Source organism: Bidens hawaiensis, unplaced genomic scaffold (genome assembly GCF_021521415.1).
Source record: "Bidens hawaiensis isolate Kalapana, Puna unplaced genomic scaffold, B.hawaiensis_p1.1 tig00026215_1, whole genome shotgun sequence".
In the NCBI taxonomy this organism is placed as follows: Eukaryota; Viridiplantae; Streptophyta; class Magnoliopsida; order Asterales; family Asteraceae; genus Bidens; species Bidens hawaiensis.
Window position 1 is genome coordinate 128,767 of NW_027494222.1, and position 18,677 is coordinate 147,443.

General features: G+C 35.9%; 1 protein-coding gene across 1 annotated transcript; it reads right to left on the bottom strand.

Annotated features, from left to right (window-relative positions):
- Nucleotides 1–597: 597 nt before the first annotated feature.
- On the bottom strand, nt 598–14,632 carry LOC143573142 (B-box zinc finger protein 21-like). Its single transcript, XM_077058102.1, has 3 exons — nt 14,058–14,632; nt 12,986–13,364; nt 598–764 (listed from the first exon to the last, which is right to left on the bottom strand). Exons 1-3 carry the CDS (start codon nt 14,241–14,243, stop codon nt 712–714), a joined length of 618 nt encoding a protein of 205 aa, XP_076914217.1. The 5' UTR covers nt 14,244–14,632; the 3' UTR covers nt 598–711.
- Nucleotides 14,633–18,677: the final 4,045 nt, after the last annotated feature.

The window sequence follows — 18,677 nt, forward strand, 5'->3', positions numbered from 1 at the left end:
GCATGCTCTAGTACTGTTTGTCACTATTAGCCGCTGCCTACTCACCAACCCTTGTCGTGGCACGCACATAGCCTGCAGTTGGTGGAAAAGGAATAGTACACAGCCGGCCTTGTCACTATCAGCCGCTGCCTACCCACCAACCAGCATGGCACGTGCGTAGCCCGTAGTTGGTAGAACAGGAATATTATACAGCTGGCTGTACCTGCTTGGAAACCTACCTTCGGCTATAAATACTCCAACACCTTGGAACTGTAGGATCATCTGGTATTTTACCTTCACTAGCTATTTCTCTCAATATACACTTATATTCAGAGCAATCTAGTCTGATTCTCACGCCGGAGGGTGGTCACAAGGAGGAACCCCCCCCCCCTTCTCAGTGACGAGCTCACGGTGTCTGTTTTGCAGGTCATCTGAAGAACATCCTTCTTTGCCGGACCTAACCCTCGTGGGAAACATTACTTAACCCCTAGATTATCCATAATCTACTCGGGGTCACCTAGCGTTTCTTCAAGAATAAAACCATAGGATTTAAAAACGATTTATGGTTGTGTTGGTCTCTTGATGGATGAAGAAGAGCATGCAAAGAGTGCATTTTTTTGTTCTTCATCTAACTCGTCAAATAGTTGACCTCATTGATGACTTTCACACAAACATTGTCTTGATGATGAATTTACACAAATGCCCATGTCTTGTGACCATCAACAATCGAAATCACATGGCTTTGAGGATCTTATGTAACAAGTAGTAATATGCTTTGCATAAACCTGTCCATTCATAGGAAGTAATATCACAATATCATGCATAAACCAGTAGTATTTTTAAATACGAAGCTAGAAAAACTTAATTAAGATTTATGATTCAGTTTATGGCATATTTCTTTATTTCCTTTCAAGAGGAATCACGTATATATTGTTGAAAAATTTAAGAATCTTGGAAAATAATCTCATACGCAATAAAAGAAAAGAGTCAAAATTGGGTCACTTACTATACTTCCAAAAGAAAATATGGCATATTGTGAAAATAAAGTGCGTAAACGAAATTTGTAAGTGAATTTCATGGCCAATGCGCTAAGAGCTTTTCTGGCATGGACATTAACAGTTAACACATATAATATATGAAGATATTTATAATTAATATTATTTTAACGGGTTGTATGTCTCATAAAATATAGCATAGTAATATGCTTTTGTTTTTTTGTGTTCTAAGAATAAAATTTAGAACAATAATCAACATTAACTTGGAATATTATTTATCACTGGCCAATTGATTTAGTTGTAGCCTCAAGACAATGACTAAGTTCGTGGTTTGAGTCTCGTTGATGATAAAAATGTCATGCGTAAACCAGATGTTTTATCATATCGATTCGCTTCAGTTTCTTCACTTCATTTGATTTGCTCAAAACTGACCTATATATAATATATGAAGATGAAGATATTTATGATTAATATTATTTTTATGGGTTGTTATGTCACATAAAATAGTAAGTATTTTTTTCTAAGAACAATAATCAATGTTAACTTGGAATATTGTTTATCAATAGCCAATCGGTTTAGTTGTAGCCTCATGATAAGGACGTGTGTTCGAGTCTCGTTTGTGATAAAAATGTAACGTGCAAGCCAGAGGTTTCACCATATTATGCATTCGTACAACGGGTCAAGTAAATTGTGTTGTCTGCGATCACGGACGTCGATGGTTTATTGTCAAAGGGTGTATCCAGATGGTCGAGCTTTGTTGGGCGTTCATATATTTTAGAATATTATTTTTAAAAAATTATAATTCTTTTTGAAAGAAAAAAAATAATATTATTTTAAGGGTGTAAATTGTGGTTTTTTCAAACTTAAGATACCAATTTAATTTTGTTTATGAATACTTACCGAAACCGTACGGATCAAGGAACTCGTCAACATGCCAATCGGGCAACGTTTTCGTCAAACACTCCGATATACCTGTTGAACCACCTTCTTCTTGACTCACACCACAATTCAAATAACAATTATTCTTCAAACCATTTTTCTGATCAATCGAACCACCCAAACCTTTAGTGCTTTCAATTGGACCGTTCAAATTTGACGTGAAATGAATCAGATAACGACGGTGACAGCTTAACTCCGGTGAGTGTGTTTATGTTTGCGCTCGTTTGCTCTGTGAATCGATCTTCTTTGCAAAAAAAGTTGTTAATAATAATAGTTTGGTAAATATTTTTCAAAAAACATCATTTTAGTTAATAGTTTTTTCACCAAAACTTTTTTGAGAAAAATACAATAAGACAAGAGAAAAAGATAAAAAGACAAGTGGAATTTAATAATTTATCCTTAAAGAGACATATGTGCAAAGAAAGCGTATCATTGAATAAGATTTATACAAACAAGATCAATAAATAAACAACTTGTAAAGGAGTACATATCCAAAAGTACCTTCAAACATTTTTGGTCCTGGCATAAGCCCATGCTTTCCCATGCCACCTTTTGTATTCGTGTTATACTACATTTACATACACACATGTGTATATGAATGCATGTTAGCATGTATGCATCAATTTTAAGGTTTTGACATAACTGTGTTTGTTTTTATTATTCAAATACCTTTCTTTTTTCTCTACTTCTACATAAATCATTTTGTTCAATGTTTTGTAAACGGACAGGATGTCAAAGCTGTAGCTTGAACGCACCTACATTAAAAAATAAGTTGAAATGAGAAGACAGAGATATGCAACGAAGGTTTTTAACTTGGTTCGCTTCAATTTTCGTCACTTCATTTGATTTGCTCAAAACCGAGCTATTTGTTTAATTCTAGTGCTTCTAGTATTTGACAATAATCGAAAAGTGACACGTACGGTCCAATGTTTAACTGTTTGTATAGACCGAACAGTTTAGATAACAATGAATATATTAGTGTTAAATTTATAATATTAAACAAACATTTGTATCATTATATTTGATAGATGTATTATAACATGTATTAATAATATATTGTCTATAATAACTATGAAAATATGCGAAAATCCATCATATAAAGTCATTCACGACAAAATTTACTCATGTTTAAAAGTTTAAATTAGTTTCACAAAATCAGTTTTTGCCGACTTCGATTTCAAACACAATTCATTAAACATGGGGAAAATAAAACTAAACTTTATTTGGAAGCAAATAAAAAAACACGTTTAATGCAAAACGAATTCAAAACAAATTTTACTCGTAAAATTATGAAAAAAATCACATAATGCATCTGTATACAGTGGTTGACATATATAACTCAAGTTAAGTTAGTGTGAACAAACAAGTTTTTAACAATTAATCCATCACACTTAAAGTAAATGCATTGTAAGTATTTATGTGTTTCTCTTATTTCTCTATAAACGTATTTAGAGAAAATTAAACAAAATACATGAAATTCTAAGATAAGAGGGAAGTGATCTAAACCATTGATCAATCAAATATAGCTAAACTAAGGTAAAACAATAATCTTTATGTTTACTATATTTTTAAATGTAAATAACTTTTAGATATTTCATTATTTTTTAAAACTGTTATACAATTAGAACAATTTTTTTCTTATATTTAATTTGAGCATGCTATTACACTTCATTATCTTTAAACGGCTAAATAGAAGAAAACAAATATTTTCATCTTAGTTCAAGAATAGTATTTTTATATTGAAATTTTTGTAAAGAAATTTAAGCGGGGTGCACTCATCGGTGTGCTAGGAGATTGCTCGCCTACGTTGCACTATATATAATGGCGCATCAACCCCTTGCCTTCTTTATTCGGATTTTCACATTTTCGTTAGACACGTATCCCTCCCTTTTTGGTTCAGGTGTCAAGTTTAGACGGCTTCTTACTCTGTATATCACTTTGATGTTATAGTTAGAATCAGAGTTTCTAGTATGTATGTTATAATTAAAAGGTCAAAATTTTGGTTAATGTGCATCTTTAAAGATTTCATTCATAAATGTTTAAAGCGCCCACGGCCCATGCTTCACAATAACCCTGTGTCTAGTTTGGGGACCATTTTCTCCAAAGCAAAGAAAAAGATAAATCTCCATGACTCCATCATCTTCCAACCTTGGATCACACAACCCTTAGATTTTCTAGTATCTTTTGGGTTGTCCTATTTATGCCTTTTCATCTATTAAATCAAAGTATTGATTATGTTGGCATGCATTCATTGTGTCTTTAACTCTTGTTTTTCTTTTTTTCTTTTCTTTTAGAAACAAAAATTTTTCCACCTAGAATCCCCTAACATTTTACTTGTAAAAATCTGAATCTACCACCTCACTTTATGAACGACAAACATCATACCACTTAGACGGTGATTATTAATAATGTGTACATGTGTGTAATAAATGTAAATGGAATTTAACTTAACATATATTTACATCTAAAAAAAATTCTTTTCTTATAATTGGTAATTCATGTTGGATTAATGACATGAAAATGTAATGAGTTTTATCTTGATAGCGAAAACAGTAACACACTTTAAAAAAAAATTATAATGTAAATATCATTTATATTTGTTTATTTTACTTTGACCTTTTTAATATCATTCGTTTCTTTTTATTTGTTCTGTACATCCAAGACACCATTGTCCTCGTCATTTTCAATCCTCTTCTCCAGTATTCGGTCACCATTTTTGACAGGGCCGTCCCAAAGAATTTTTTTAAAAAAACTGGGCCTAAAACGAGAAAAAATTAGGACTTAACCAAAACAGTTTTTTTTTTATATTTTATTTGGGTTTATTCGTTAAAGTTTTTAATGAGCTTATTGGTTATGGTTTGGGTTATGTAAAAAAACTTTTTTTTTTTATAAAAGTAAGCTTATATGAATTGGTAATTGGTTTAAAGTTTAAGCATTAAGAATACATATATACTTTTTTTCAAAAACTTATAGATATGTCAAATTTTCTTTAAAAATGTCGGTCCTATTGAGGTGATTGGGTAAGGAGTTGTCACCTTCCCCGCCCCCTCTCAAATCCACCTCTGATCTTCGATGATGAGACACCTCCACCATCAAGACGAATATCACAACCTCTTTTCCCGTTACCCCTTAAGATACAATTATCACATTTCATTGAGAAAAACAATTGTTTGATTGTGAGCCATCGTCCTTCAAGCCTTTTTAAGTGTTACTAGCTTCGTAGTTCTGTATTCAAGACTTATTTCATATAATTTTATATATTTAATATGAAATAAACTTTAACTACATAACTATGAGAACTGCATAAACATTTATATATTTTGTACAATTGAGATATATATAATGGTTATCTAACAAAATAAACTTTCTTTCTAACTCATATTCTATATGTCAAATACTTCATACAAACACATTATATAGTTTTTTTAGCAATTCCTTAAATTTGGTATCATATTAAACAAACTACTAAAGCAACTAGGAAAAAACAATAATAAGAAACCCATGGATCAAGAAAACGACAATTTAGAATCCAACTCACAAGGAAAAAGAGAGACCCTAGCTTACTCTACACAACCCAATATTCTAAACAGAACAAAACCATACAATTTAAATATGATTTATGGTTTTGTTGGTCTCTTGATGGATGAAGAAGAGTATACAAAGAGTGCATTTTTTTTTGTTCTTCATCTATCTCATCTAATACTTGACCTTATTCATGATTATTTCACAAATATTGTCTTTGATGATGAATTTGCAAAAATGCACATGTCTTGTGACCATCAACAATCCAAATTACATGGCTTTGAGGATCTTATGTACCAAGTAGCAATATGTTAGGATTAAACGCACACACGAAACTGAACACACACACAAAAGCAGTAAACGAACACGAGGATTTAACGTGGTTCGGTCTAAACTGACCTACGTCCACGGGTGGCAACTAGGTATATCTTTATTGAGTGACCAATATTACAAGTACATAATGTTGTTTATATAGAGACTGAACTAGGGTTAGTAAATTATTATGCAAGAAATCTAAACCGGGCCGGGCTTGGGCCCGACCGCCCACACCCGTCTCCTCTTTTGACTTCATATAATAAACCGGGCCAACAAGGCCTACGAACCCAACAATCTCCCACTCGGAGGCCTTGAGTACTCTCGTCTGCACTCCTGATTGTACTTCTGTAATCTGAACATTAAACTTCTTCTAGTTGCCACCGCCTTCTCATCAATTAACCTGAAGGCCCGTTGAAGCTCCCCGGAGCTCCAACACGTCAGTCATGGCTGAAACTGCCCCTGACCCGTTCTCTGTCCCTACCGGCTCCCACTGTAACGAACTACCGGATCCTGAGATAACCTGAGAACAAACACTCTCCATATTCAGCAAGTAATTCATTGGAGAGACTTTTACAGCTGGAATACTGGTTTTCTTAATCCACTGTCGACCTGGGACTGTAACTAAAACACGACCTGTGCTCCCACTGTCACGATGTCCCCCAACTGATTTAACCTTCCTAGCTCGTTCATCCTGAATCTTTACTTTGGCTCTGGGTTTGTTACTTGCAAAACGAACATTCTTCTGCCCACGAGATTCTGTGAACCGGACTTTGTCTTTCACCAAAACTGGATCCACTCCTTTCGGTGACATATCGACCATATACAACGAACCCATTTTCTTGCCACGAGCAACCACGAGATTCCCTTTGACTACTTTCCACTGCCTATTCCCGAACTTAACATTGTGCCCTTGGTCATCCAGCTGCCCAACTGAAATCAAACGTTTCTTCAAACTTGGAATAACCCTCACGTCTTTCAAAGTCCAAGAAGTACCGGCTGAAATTATCAAATCAACGTCTCCCATACCCGTAACCTCTAAAATATCATCATTCGCTAGTCGAACCTTTCCAAAATCCCCAAATTTAAGATTCTTCATCGTTTCACTACAGTGAGTGGCATGAAACGATGCACCAGAATCCATCACCCAAGCATCAACGCTACTCTCAACACTACAAACCAAAGCCTCATCACTACTGACCCCGTCATCTGTGTCGTCTTCTGTAACGTTCACCTCTTTCTTACCATTCGGACACTGATTCCTGAAGTGTCCTTTCTCTTTACAACCCCAACATTCAATATCCTTACGAGTCTTAGACTGACTCCTCTTCCTGCTCCCACTGCCTCGCTGTTTTCCCCTACCTCTACCTTCTGTGACTAGCATATTGCCTGATGATTCACCTGAACTTCTGCGTCTTGAATCTTCTCCCAGAATCAGATCTCAAATCCCATCGAAAGTAATATTTGTAGACGAACTACAAACTGCAGTCACTGTTTGCGACCAACTGTCGGGCAAAGAGGATAATAACAAGAGGCCTTGAACTTCATCATCAAACTTAATGTCAACTGACACTAAGCGGGACAAGATCGAATTAAGATTATTGATATGAGTTGTAACTGACCCACCCTCTTTCATTCTTGTTGTCACTAGCTCTCGGATAAGATAGACTTTATTCGCTGCCGAAGGCTTCTCATACATGTTGGATAGTGCGTCCATCATACCACGGGCTGTGGTTTCTTTCATGACGTTAAACGCCACATCTTCCGACAACGACAATGTAATACAAGCCCTAGCTTTCTTGTCTAACTTCTTCCAATCTGCTTCTGACAACTTTTCTGGTTTTTCATCCTCGAACACTACATCCAAGTCTTTCTGACAAAGTAGTGCCTCAATCTGCATCTTCCACCAACCGAACTTCTGTCCGTCAAACTTCTGTATCGAAACTTTTCCGTCTTCTGCCATGACAATGACTAAAACGAAAAAACTGGATAAAACAGAGACAAACACAGCAATCGCACGGGCCTGAACTTAACAACTGTTTTACTGAACTCTGTTAAATAATCAACCTATTTTAAACGCAGCGGAAATACGAACTATAAATCAGAAACTGAAACGATAAAACCTGACAAATGCGGTTGGTACTGGTTCTTGGTTTCTTTAACGCTTCTTCTGACTCGACAACCGTTCTTCTAAAAAAATAGGATCTTGATTTTCCTAGCTTGTGCTTTGCTATAATAAGATCTTGACCCGACCCAAATTTATTTATGGGCCAAACTGTCCCAAGAATTGGGCCACACAATTTAAACCAAATTGGGCTTACTGCCCTTGTATCTAGCCCATCAAATTAAAAGGAAAAACAATATGGGCTACTGCCCTTTGATTCCACGAGGCCCAAAAAAATGAAAAAAAACACTTTTCTGGTCCAAATTCCTTTTAATCTGCACCACAATTCCAAGCGACGCCTTTCTCACCCAAAAGTAATAATTTCTCTACCGCAATCTTTAAATCAGCGACCAGTTATTCTGAACAAATTCCAACCGTCGCGGGGGTTACGGTCAAGACGAAATTAGTGTGGCGGCGGCGGTTTTCTGCCAACGGAACACTAAAACAAACGGCTGCTACCGACTTTAGATATCCGACCTACTGGTGCGGTGTGACGGGATGGTTCAACGTGTTCTTCGTGTGATCCGAACCTAAGCTCTAGATACCACTTGTTAGGATTAAACGCACACACGAAACTGAACACACACACGAAAGCAGTAAACGAACACGAGGATTTAACGTGGTTCGGTCTAAACTGACCTACGTCCACGGGTGGCAACTAGGTATATCTTTATTGAGTGACCAATATTACAAGTACATAATGTTGTTTATATAGAGACTGAACTAGGGTTAGTAAATTATTATGCAAGAAATCTAAACCGGGCCGGGCTTGGGCCCGACCGCCCACACCCGTCTCCTCTTTTGACTTCATATAATAAACCGGGCCAACAAGGCCTACGAACCCAACAATCTCCCACTCGGAGGACTTGAGTACTCTCGTCTGCACTCCTGATTGTACTTATGTAATCTGAACATTAAACTTCTTCTAGTTGCCACCGCCTTCTCATCAATTAACCTGAAGGCCCGTTGAAGCTCCCCGGAGCTCCAACACGTCAGTCATGGCTGAAACTGCCCCTGACCCGTTCTCTGTCCCTACCGGCTCCCACTGTAACGAACTACCGGATCCTGAGATAACCTGAGAACAAACACTCTCCATATTCAGCAAGTAATTCATTGGAGAGACTTTTACAGCTGGAATACTGGTTTTCTTAATCCACTGTCGACCTGGGACTGTAACTAAAACACGACCTGTGCTCCCACTGTCACGATGTCCCCCAACTGATTTAACCTTCCTAGCTCGTTCATCCTGAATCTTTACTTTGGCTCTGGGTTTGTTACTTGCAAAACGAACATTCTTCTGCCCACGAGATTCTGTGAACCGGACTTTGTCTTTCACCAAAACTGGATCCACTCCTTTCGGTGACATATCGACCATATACAACGAACCCATTTTCTTGCCACGAGCAACCACGAGATTCCCTTTGACTACTTTCCACTGCCCATTCCCGAACTTAACATTGTGCCCTTGGTCATCCAGCTGCCCAACTGAAATCAAACGTTTCTTCAAACTTGGAATAACCCTCACGTCTTTCAAAGTCCAAGAAGTACCGGCTGAAATTATCAAATCAACGTCTCCCATACCCGTAACCTCTAAAATATCATCATTCGCTAGTCGAACCTTTCCAAAATCCCCAAATTTAAGATTCTTCATCGTTTCACTACAGTGAGCGGCATGAAACGATGCACCAGAATCCATCACCCAAGCATCAACGCTACTCTCAACACTACAAACCAAAGCCTCATCACTACTGACCCCGTCATCTGTGTCGTCTTCTGTAACGTTCACCTCTTTCTTACCATTCGGACACTGATTCCTGAAGTGTCCTTTCTCTTTACAACCCCAACATTCAATATCCTTACGAGTCTTAGACTGACTCCTCTTCCTGCTCCCACTGCCTCGCTGTTTTCCCCTACCTCTACCTTCTGTGACTAGCATATTGCCTGATGATTCACCTGAACTTCTGCGTCTTGAATCTTCTCCCAGAATCAGATCTCAAATCCCATCGAAAGTAATATTTGTAGACGAACTACAAACTGCAGTCACTGTTTGCGACCAACTGTCGGGCAAAGAGGATAATAACAAGAGGCCTTGAACTTCATCATCAAACTTAATGTCAACTGACACTAAGCGGGACAAGATCGAATTAAGATTATTGATATGAGTTGTAACTGACCCACCCTCTTTCATTCTTGTTGTCACTAGCTCTCGGATAAGATAGACTTTATTCGCTGCCGAAGGCTTCTCATACATGTTGGATAGTGCGTCCATCATACCACGGGCTGTGGTTTCTTTCATGACGTTAAACGCCACATCTTCCGACAACGACAATGTAATACAAGCCCTAGCTTTCTTGTCTAACTTCTTCCAATCTGCTTCTGACAACTTTTCTGGTTTTTCATCCTCGAACACTACATCCAAGTCTTTCTGACAAAGTAGTGCCTCAATATGCATCTTCCACCAACCGAACTTCTGTCCGTCAAACTTCTGTATCGAAACTTTTCCGTCTTCTGCCATGACAATGACTAAAACGAAAAAACTGGATAAAACAGAGACAAACACAGCAATCGCACGGGCCTGAACTTAACAACTGTTTTACTGAACTCTGTTAAATAATCAACCTATTTTAAACGCAGCGGAAATACGAACTATAAATCAGAAACTGAAACGATAAAACCTGACAAATGCGGTTGGTACTGGTTCTTGGTTTCTTTAACGCTTCTTCTGACTCGACAACCGTTCTTCTAAAAAAATAGGATCTTGATTTTCCTAGCTTGTGCTTTGCTATAATAAGATCTTGACCCGACCCAAATTTATTTATGGGCCAAACTGTCCCAAGAATTGGGCCACACAATTTAAACCAAATTGGGCTTACTGCCCTTGTATCTAGCCCATCAAATTAAAAGGAAAAACAATATGGGCTACTGCCCTTTGATTTCACGAGGCCCAAAAAAATGAAAAAAAACACTTTTCTGGTCCAAATTCCTTTTAATCTGCACCACAATTCCAAGCGACGCCTTTCTCACCCAAAAGTAATAATTTCTCTACCGCAATCTTTAAATCAGCGACCAGTTATTCTGAACAAATTCCAACCGTCGCGGGGGTTACGGTCAAGACGAAATTAGTGTGGCGGCGGCGGTTTTCTGCCAACGGAACACTAAAACAAACGGCTGCTACCGACTTTAGATATCCGACCTACTGGTGCGGTGTGACGGGATGGTTCAACGTGTTCTTCGTGTGATCCGAACCTAAGCTCTAGATACCACTTGTTAGGATTAAACGCACACACGAAACTGAACACACACACGAAAGCAGTAAACGAACACGAGGATTTAATGTGGTTCGGTCTAAACTGACCTACGTCCACGGGTGGCAACTAGGTATATCTTTATTGAGTGACCAATATTACAAGTACATAATGTTGTTTATATAGAGACTGAACTAGGGTTAGTAAATTATTATGCAAGAAATCTAAACCGGGCCGGGCTTGGGCCCGACCGCCCACACCCGTCTCCTCTTTTGACTTCATATAATAAACCGGGCCAACAAGGCCTACAAACCCAACACAATATGCTTCTCATAAACCTGTCAATTCATAGGAAATAAGAATTGTTATGATATTGACCAATGACCAATATTATTTTTAAATACGAAGCTAGAAAAACTTAATTTAGATTTATGATTCAGTTTATGGCATATTTCTTTATTTCCTTTCAAGAGAAAATTACGTATATATTGTTGAAAAATTTAAGAATATAGGAAAATAATCTCATAGGCAAGAAAAAAAGAAGTCAAAATTGGGTCACTCACTAATTCACTATACTTCCAAAAGAAAATATGGCATATTGTGAAACTAAAGCGTGCACGAAATATGTACGTGAATTTCATGGCCAATGAGCTAAACGCTTTTCTGACATGGACATTAACACATATAATATATGAAGCTATTTCGGATTAATATTATTTTCACGGGTTGTTATGTCTCATATATATAGCGTAGCAATATGCTTTTATATTTTGTGTTCTAAGAATATATTTTAGAACAATAATCAATGTTAACTTGGAATATTATTTTTTATCAATAGGCAACCAGTTTAGTTATAGCCTCATGACAAGACAAGGTCGTGGATTCAAGTCTCGTTTGTGATAAAAAAAAATGTTATGCGCCGACAAGGGGTTTTACCATATTAGACTTATGGGCGACGGATAGGGGTGTTCAAAATAATCTGAATCCGTATATGTACTATTCGAAATTTCAGATATCCGAACCCTGAATATTCGAAAATTCATATTCGGATAATATTTTTGGGATTTTTCGGACAGTTCAAATATCCGAACTATTAAATTTAATGTTTTTAATTTTAATACATATCAACTAATATTAGATGTAACCCTAGTTTCTTTCTCTTTCTAAACATACATAGCTGCTTTCAAGCTTCAAACCTCCATCGATCTTTGCCCTCTTTCCCGCCTCCACAACTCACAAGAACCATCTTTGACCACCTCCAATCACCACCTTCAGCCTTCGTCTGTCACCACCATGTCCATCGCTCGTCCATCACCACTACTCCAGCCCTCGTCAGTCACCACGGCTCCGCCATTGTTTTCCCAATCTCCATCGCAATAAGGCATTTTTGATTTTTAGGTTTCTATTAGTTTTTTATATTGCTAATTACATATTATTAGATTGTTGATTACAAATTTGTTTCAAAGATTTGGAAAACTTGTATGTTTAGTTTGAAAACATGTTTTTTTTAAAATTTTCCGATATCCGATTCATTATCCAATCTCTGAAATTTCGGATTCGGATAGTGAAATCCACTATCCGAAATGTCCTTTTGAACACCCCTAGCGACGACCAAGTAAACTGTCTTGTCTATGATCGACGTCAATGCCAATGGGTGTATCCATGTGGTGAGCTTTGTTGGACATTCATATATTTTAGAAACTATTTAAAAAAATATATAATTTAAATCTTTTTAAAACGAAAAAAAATAATATTATTTTAAGGGTGTATATTGTAGTTTTTTCAAACTTAAGATACCAATTTAATTAATTTTGTTAATGAAAACTTACCGAAACCGTACGGATCAAGGAACTCATCAACATGCCAGCCGGGCAACGTTTCCGTCAAATACTCCGATATACCCATTGAACCACCATCTTCTTGATTCACACCACAATATGAATAATAATAATTATTCGTCAAACCGGTTTTCTGATCAATCGAACCGCCAAAACCTTTACTACTTTCAACGGAACCGTTGGAATTTGACGACGACGGAGTTTGGTGAAATGAATCGTCGTAAGAAGATAACGTCGGCGACAGCTTAACTCCGGTGAGTAGAAACCGAGTGTGGTTCTTTGTGTGTTCGTTCGCTCTGTGAATCGGAGCGTCGCATTCTCTGCATAATATAGCTCTGTCTTCTTTGCAAAACAGAAATGCTCTACGCTCCTGATTAGTTTAAAAAATTGACACGTAATAAGATTTTAAATCTATACAACATGCACAATTACATTGAATCATGCATCGGATTTCAAATTCGTTAAATATGCACAATTCTGATTTAATCAGAGCTTCGGTTGATGAAATTTAATACTCCCTCCGTCCCATTTTAAATGTTATGGGACTCAAAACACACAAATTATAAAATGTTTGATAATTTTATTTTGTGAGGTATAAAATGACGATAATGTCCTTTAAATTATTATGGCTAAAAACCATTTTTCTTCCTTGACTAAAAAATGACATTTAATAGTAAGGGCACAATTGGAAATTGAATTTATATGTATAGAAATAACATTTAAATTTGGACAACAAAAAATGAAAAAATGGACATTTAAAACGAGACGGATAACTGATAAGCATCAATTTCCTCATATTTTTTACTTCCGGTTATTTGATTAATGAAATTGTTACGGAATAAGATTCAAAATCAATAACACATGCACAATTACGATCGAATCATGCGTCAATTTCAACTTATTTCAAATTTATTGTATATACACAATTATGAGTTCATCTTAGGTCTTCGAAAGAGAACGATGAAATCGAATAACTGTTAACCATCGATTTCCTCATATTTTAAGTTTATGATTAATTTACTGAAAACGAGGATGAAATTAATTTACTGTTAAGTATCAATACCTGACAAATATCGCAGCGAGGTGAGTCTTTGAGAGAAGGATGAAGGAGCGAGAACCGTGGATGTTTATTGGCGAGTTTGTTAGCATGGTGGACTTGGTGGTCGCAGGCGGAGCAAAGGGAGGCTTGGTCGGCGGTGCAGTAAATGACAGCCTCCGATATCTGGCAAACGTCGCACTGGATCTTCATTACTAGTGTGGGGTTTGGGGAATTATAGGATGTGATGGCCCCTATGATGAGAAAGAGTGAGTGAGCTTATATGGAAAAAGAGCTTGGGACCAGAAGACAGAACTAAGCTGTTATTATTAGGATTTAGTTGATAAAGAGGTTTGATTGATTGTGTATTAAGTAATTAAGGGTAGGGACAAATGAAGTGGCAACTTGGTTCAAGTATTGAATGAATAGGGACAAATAAATTAGTAGCAACTTGAGTTCTCTAGTGGCGTCGACGACGGTGGTAATGGGGAGGATGGAAACGACGAATCAACTAATATTGTTTGTTTAATAGATCAGGGTGTATGGCTTTGTGTTCTTGTTGTGCTTATGCGGGCTGTCTCGACATGTACTTATTATGAATTTATGATGTTATTTTTGGCCAAGCGCGATTAAACCGTGGAGTTTTTATTGCTACAATCAAAATGTTCAAAACATATTAATGGTGTTTGAGACCATGTGTTCCTTGTCTATAGCCAATGTAACTAAAGTTTGTTTAAGGTGTTACACTCATCCTTTAGTGACTCATTTGATAAGGTTTACTGATTGTATTGAAATAATTGTGTATATATCGTTTAATGAGATAATTTCATATGAATCGTTGACCTAAGGGATAAATTCATTTATGGCTTGCCCAAATATACAAAAGGGTGTGTAAACCTCTTACTCTTAGTCAATCATGCTCTAGATTAGGCCTGTCTATTGAGTGAGCCAGACCAGCTTTAGCTTGAGCTTGGACTCGAGGTAATACTATTTGTTTTGATAAATACGCTCTTCAGGAACTTGAACCCGCTTGGAGCCTTGGATCACATCTAGACAAAGTCAAATGATCTAGCTTCAACTCTTTTTTTTTCTTTTCCTTTCAAGTTTTAAAGTTTTGTCTCTCTTGCAAATATGAATAGATAACAACGAAAGGTAATATTTATCCACATGTAGATAGATATAACAAAAAAAATTGCGGGCGATTTCTTTCTACAAAATTAGTGGCTTTATTTAACTAGAGTGAGCCAACAAGCGGGTCTGCCTCGACTTGTTTATCTACAACGCGATTTCGAGTGACTTTTGGTAACAGATTATTGAATAACCCTGGTTTGAATTGTGAATGTTGATAAGCATAATTTTTAAGAGTTTTCTATACGAGTTTATTTTTTTTGTAAAAATATGTGTCTTAATTTACATTACCTTTGCGTACATCTTTAAATCTTGATTTACTTATGTAGTAAAATAAATACATAAAAGATTTATATCAAAATTTATAGTTAAACATGTATCTCAAATAAACTCAAAGTTAATTTTTTATATTAAATATACATATAAATAGACTTTAAAATTATTAAAACATGTGCTTTTCAATATCTTTTCTTATAATCCAACTCTCATAGGCAAATGGCCCATCACGTATTAATGTCTACCTTTTTCTATTTCTAAAAGAGTCCACGAGACCCAACGGTCCCATTACTATCTATACTATATATAATACATGAAATAAGAGCAAATTAAGACACTTGATTTTAAGGGATTTACAATTGCTAATGCATAAGGTACATGTGTTAGTAAGTGTAAACTTGTCTTTTAAACACAATTCATTCAACTTACAAGTTTGGTCCATCATCTTTAACCATATTATGTTTTTAATTTAAACTTTAAACTAACTTCTCATCAGGGGCGGATCTATAGTGAAAATGGGTGGTTCCGAGGAACCACCCGAGTTTTGAAATAATAGTGTATTTATATATAGAAAATAATAAAGGAACCACCTTATAAATTAGAAAGGAACCACCTTATAAACATTTGAAGCCTTTGTCCAGCTGGAAACCTGTTGGTTTTGTAACCCAGAGGTCATAGGTTCGATTCTGGTTTTTGAAACATTTTTTACTTAGTTAGGGTTTTATAATAAACACAACCAGTGACCAGTCCACAAAACACCACACAGCGCCTCCCCAGTCTCGTCGTTTAACCGCCGCAGATCTTCTCCGTGATTCCAATTTATCACACTATTACTTCTCAAAGCCACCACCATCAGATGACTTCGAAGCTGACTTCCAGGGATTCAAAGACCGAATTCAGGATAACAATAAGCCTAAGCCTTTTGTTTTCTCAGCCAACAATAACTCATCTGGTAATTCACTTTTTTATCATTAATAGTTTAAGGAATTTGTTATAGGTAAATTACAAGTCATGAACTTGAAGCTTCTAGATCTGACTTATCAAACTAGATTGATGACATAGAAACTAGTCTGTTCTTTCTTGTTATGAATTGCGTATTCGTAATAATATATATATATATATTGAAATATAAAGCTTTTAGAATACCAAAACTAAGTCATTTGAAAATTAATTGATCTTTAAGTTATTTATTTGTCCCCAGCCCCTGACTGCCGGCAGCCTCACTCCGTCAGCCACTCGTCCTCGTCACTCCGACCATCGTGGAACGTCGGCAACCTCACTCTGTCAGCCACTCAGCCGTCCCCGTCCTCTTGCCACCGCCTACTCTTTTACTCGAATCCTCTAATCCTCCCACTTTGAAGGTAAGTTTACATTCACAATTCATTGTTAAATGTTAATTGTTCTTGACTTCTTGTAAAATGTTAATTGCTCTTGATTGTTAAGTTATTTGTTAAATTTAGTTTTAGTTTGTTAGATTGTTGGTTTTAATTTGTTAGTTTGTTAGTTTTTAATTTCTAATGACGGTGTCTCTTTTATTATTTTATCGTATTTTTATTATGTAATGTACTTTCTCGAACCATCGAACCGACCCGAACCTTAAACCGACCCGGATTTTTTTATACCCGACTCCATGAAATTGAAACGTCTAAAAGTAGTGCACCACCCGGAAAAAAATCCTGGATCCGCCACTGCTTCTCATCCATGATTTTTAAACGACTATAACTTTTTCATACGTTAATATTTTTATAAAAAAATTACATCATAAACACGAGCATTTTATTCTCTTTAATTTGAATATGATATCGTTATAATTTTTTTTCAATTTAAATAAATTAATATGCTACGTACGGGTGTTTAGTGTCGGTTTTGATGGTTTTAAGTTAAACTTGTGAGCCCAACCGTTAATACTGATTTTTTGTCGTCCAAAACCAAACTCAACCATTGAAGGTTGAAACTGAATCGTTACCAACGGCTTGGTTCCAGTTTGGTTTCACAGTTTAACTATATCTAATATATATAACTAAACATATCTAATAATTAATAATAAAAACGATTAAAATGCATTTAACATTTACAATCTGGTCTGGTGCCATATGGTCAGTTGCCATTATAAACCGCGAATCAATCGTTCACTACGTTTTGAAATATTTGAAACCGACCAACTAACCGAATGTAAAAAGAAAAAGAAAAAAGAAGCCAAACCAATGACCGGTTTAAAGGATTTCAAGGTTTTAACCGAACCATAAACACTCATATTTGCTACGTGATTAATAGGGCCAAACACCCGCTGCATCGTGCGGGCACCCGTCTAGTGAATAAATATACATTAATCCACCTCTCATAGCCCATCACATATTAATGTTTTTTTCTTTTTTTTTACACAATGGAAATGATTTTATTAATAAAAACATATATTTTTTTTGTTTTAATAAGCCATCTGTTTCTGACCTAGACGAAGGAAATTGTCTGGATAATATGGATTAGATTTATAGGTGATATCGGGATATTGTCAAACACCTTATTATGGGCACACCAAATATCCCAAACGGAAGTGAGAATAATCGCTTGAGTTATTTTCCTCTTAAAGAGGGTTCTTTTTTTAAGCAAAATTTCTATTTGATATTACTCTTTTGTATATTTACAAATTTACATCATGTTCTATCTTTAGGGGTGTTTGAATTCCTTATTTTCATTAACTTATTACTAATAAACTTTTTGAAAAGTTAATAAGATGTATAAGGTGTTTGGCAAATCATAAGGTCTTTTGGATTTTAACTTATGAAGAAGGCAAAATCAGGGCCGACCCATATGTAGAAGAAGCCCAAGCTAAGGCTTTGAACCTCCAAGTATTTGAGGCCACAATTTTTGAAATACCTATCTTTATCATTAATATAAAAATATTATTTAAATATGATACAAGATTTGGCTGCTCTAGTTTAGTGGTAAAATTCCATACTTGTGTTGTGGAAGACCTATTATCGAATCCCATCTCCACTACAAAGTTTTCTTTTTCTTTTATTTTATTTATCTTACCATGAGAGGTAGAAATAGTAGTTCATGTAACCCAAAATTAAAGAGATCCAATATTTTCTTGTTTCAATTGCAATTGTGTCTTTTTTCTTTCAAAAAAAAGGATTATATAGCATTTCAAGTCATTTTTTGATAACAATTATTATAATAACTTAAGCATACATAATAGTTTTCAACTGTAATAAAAAAATGTATAAACTCTAGAAGCTAAAA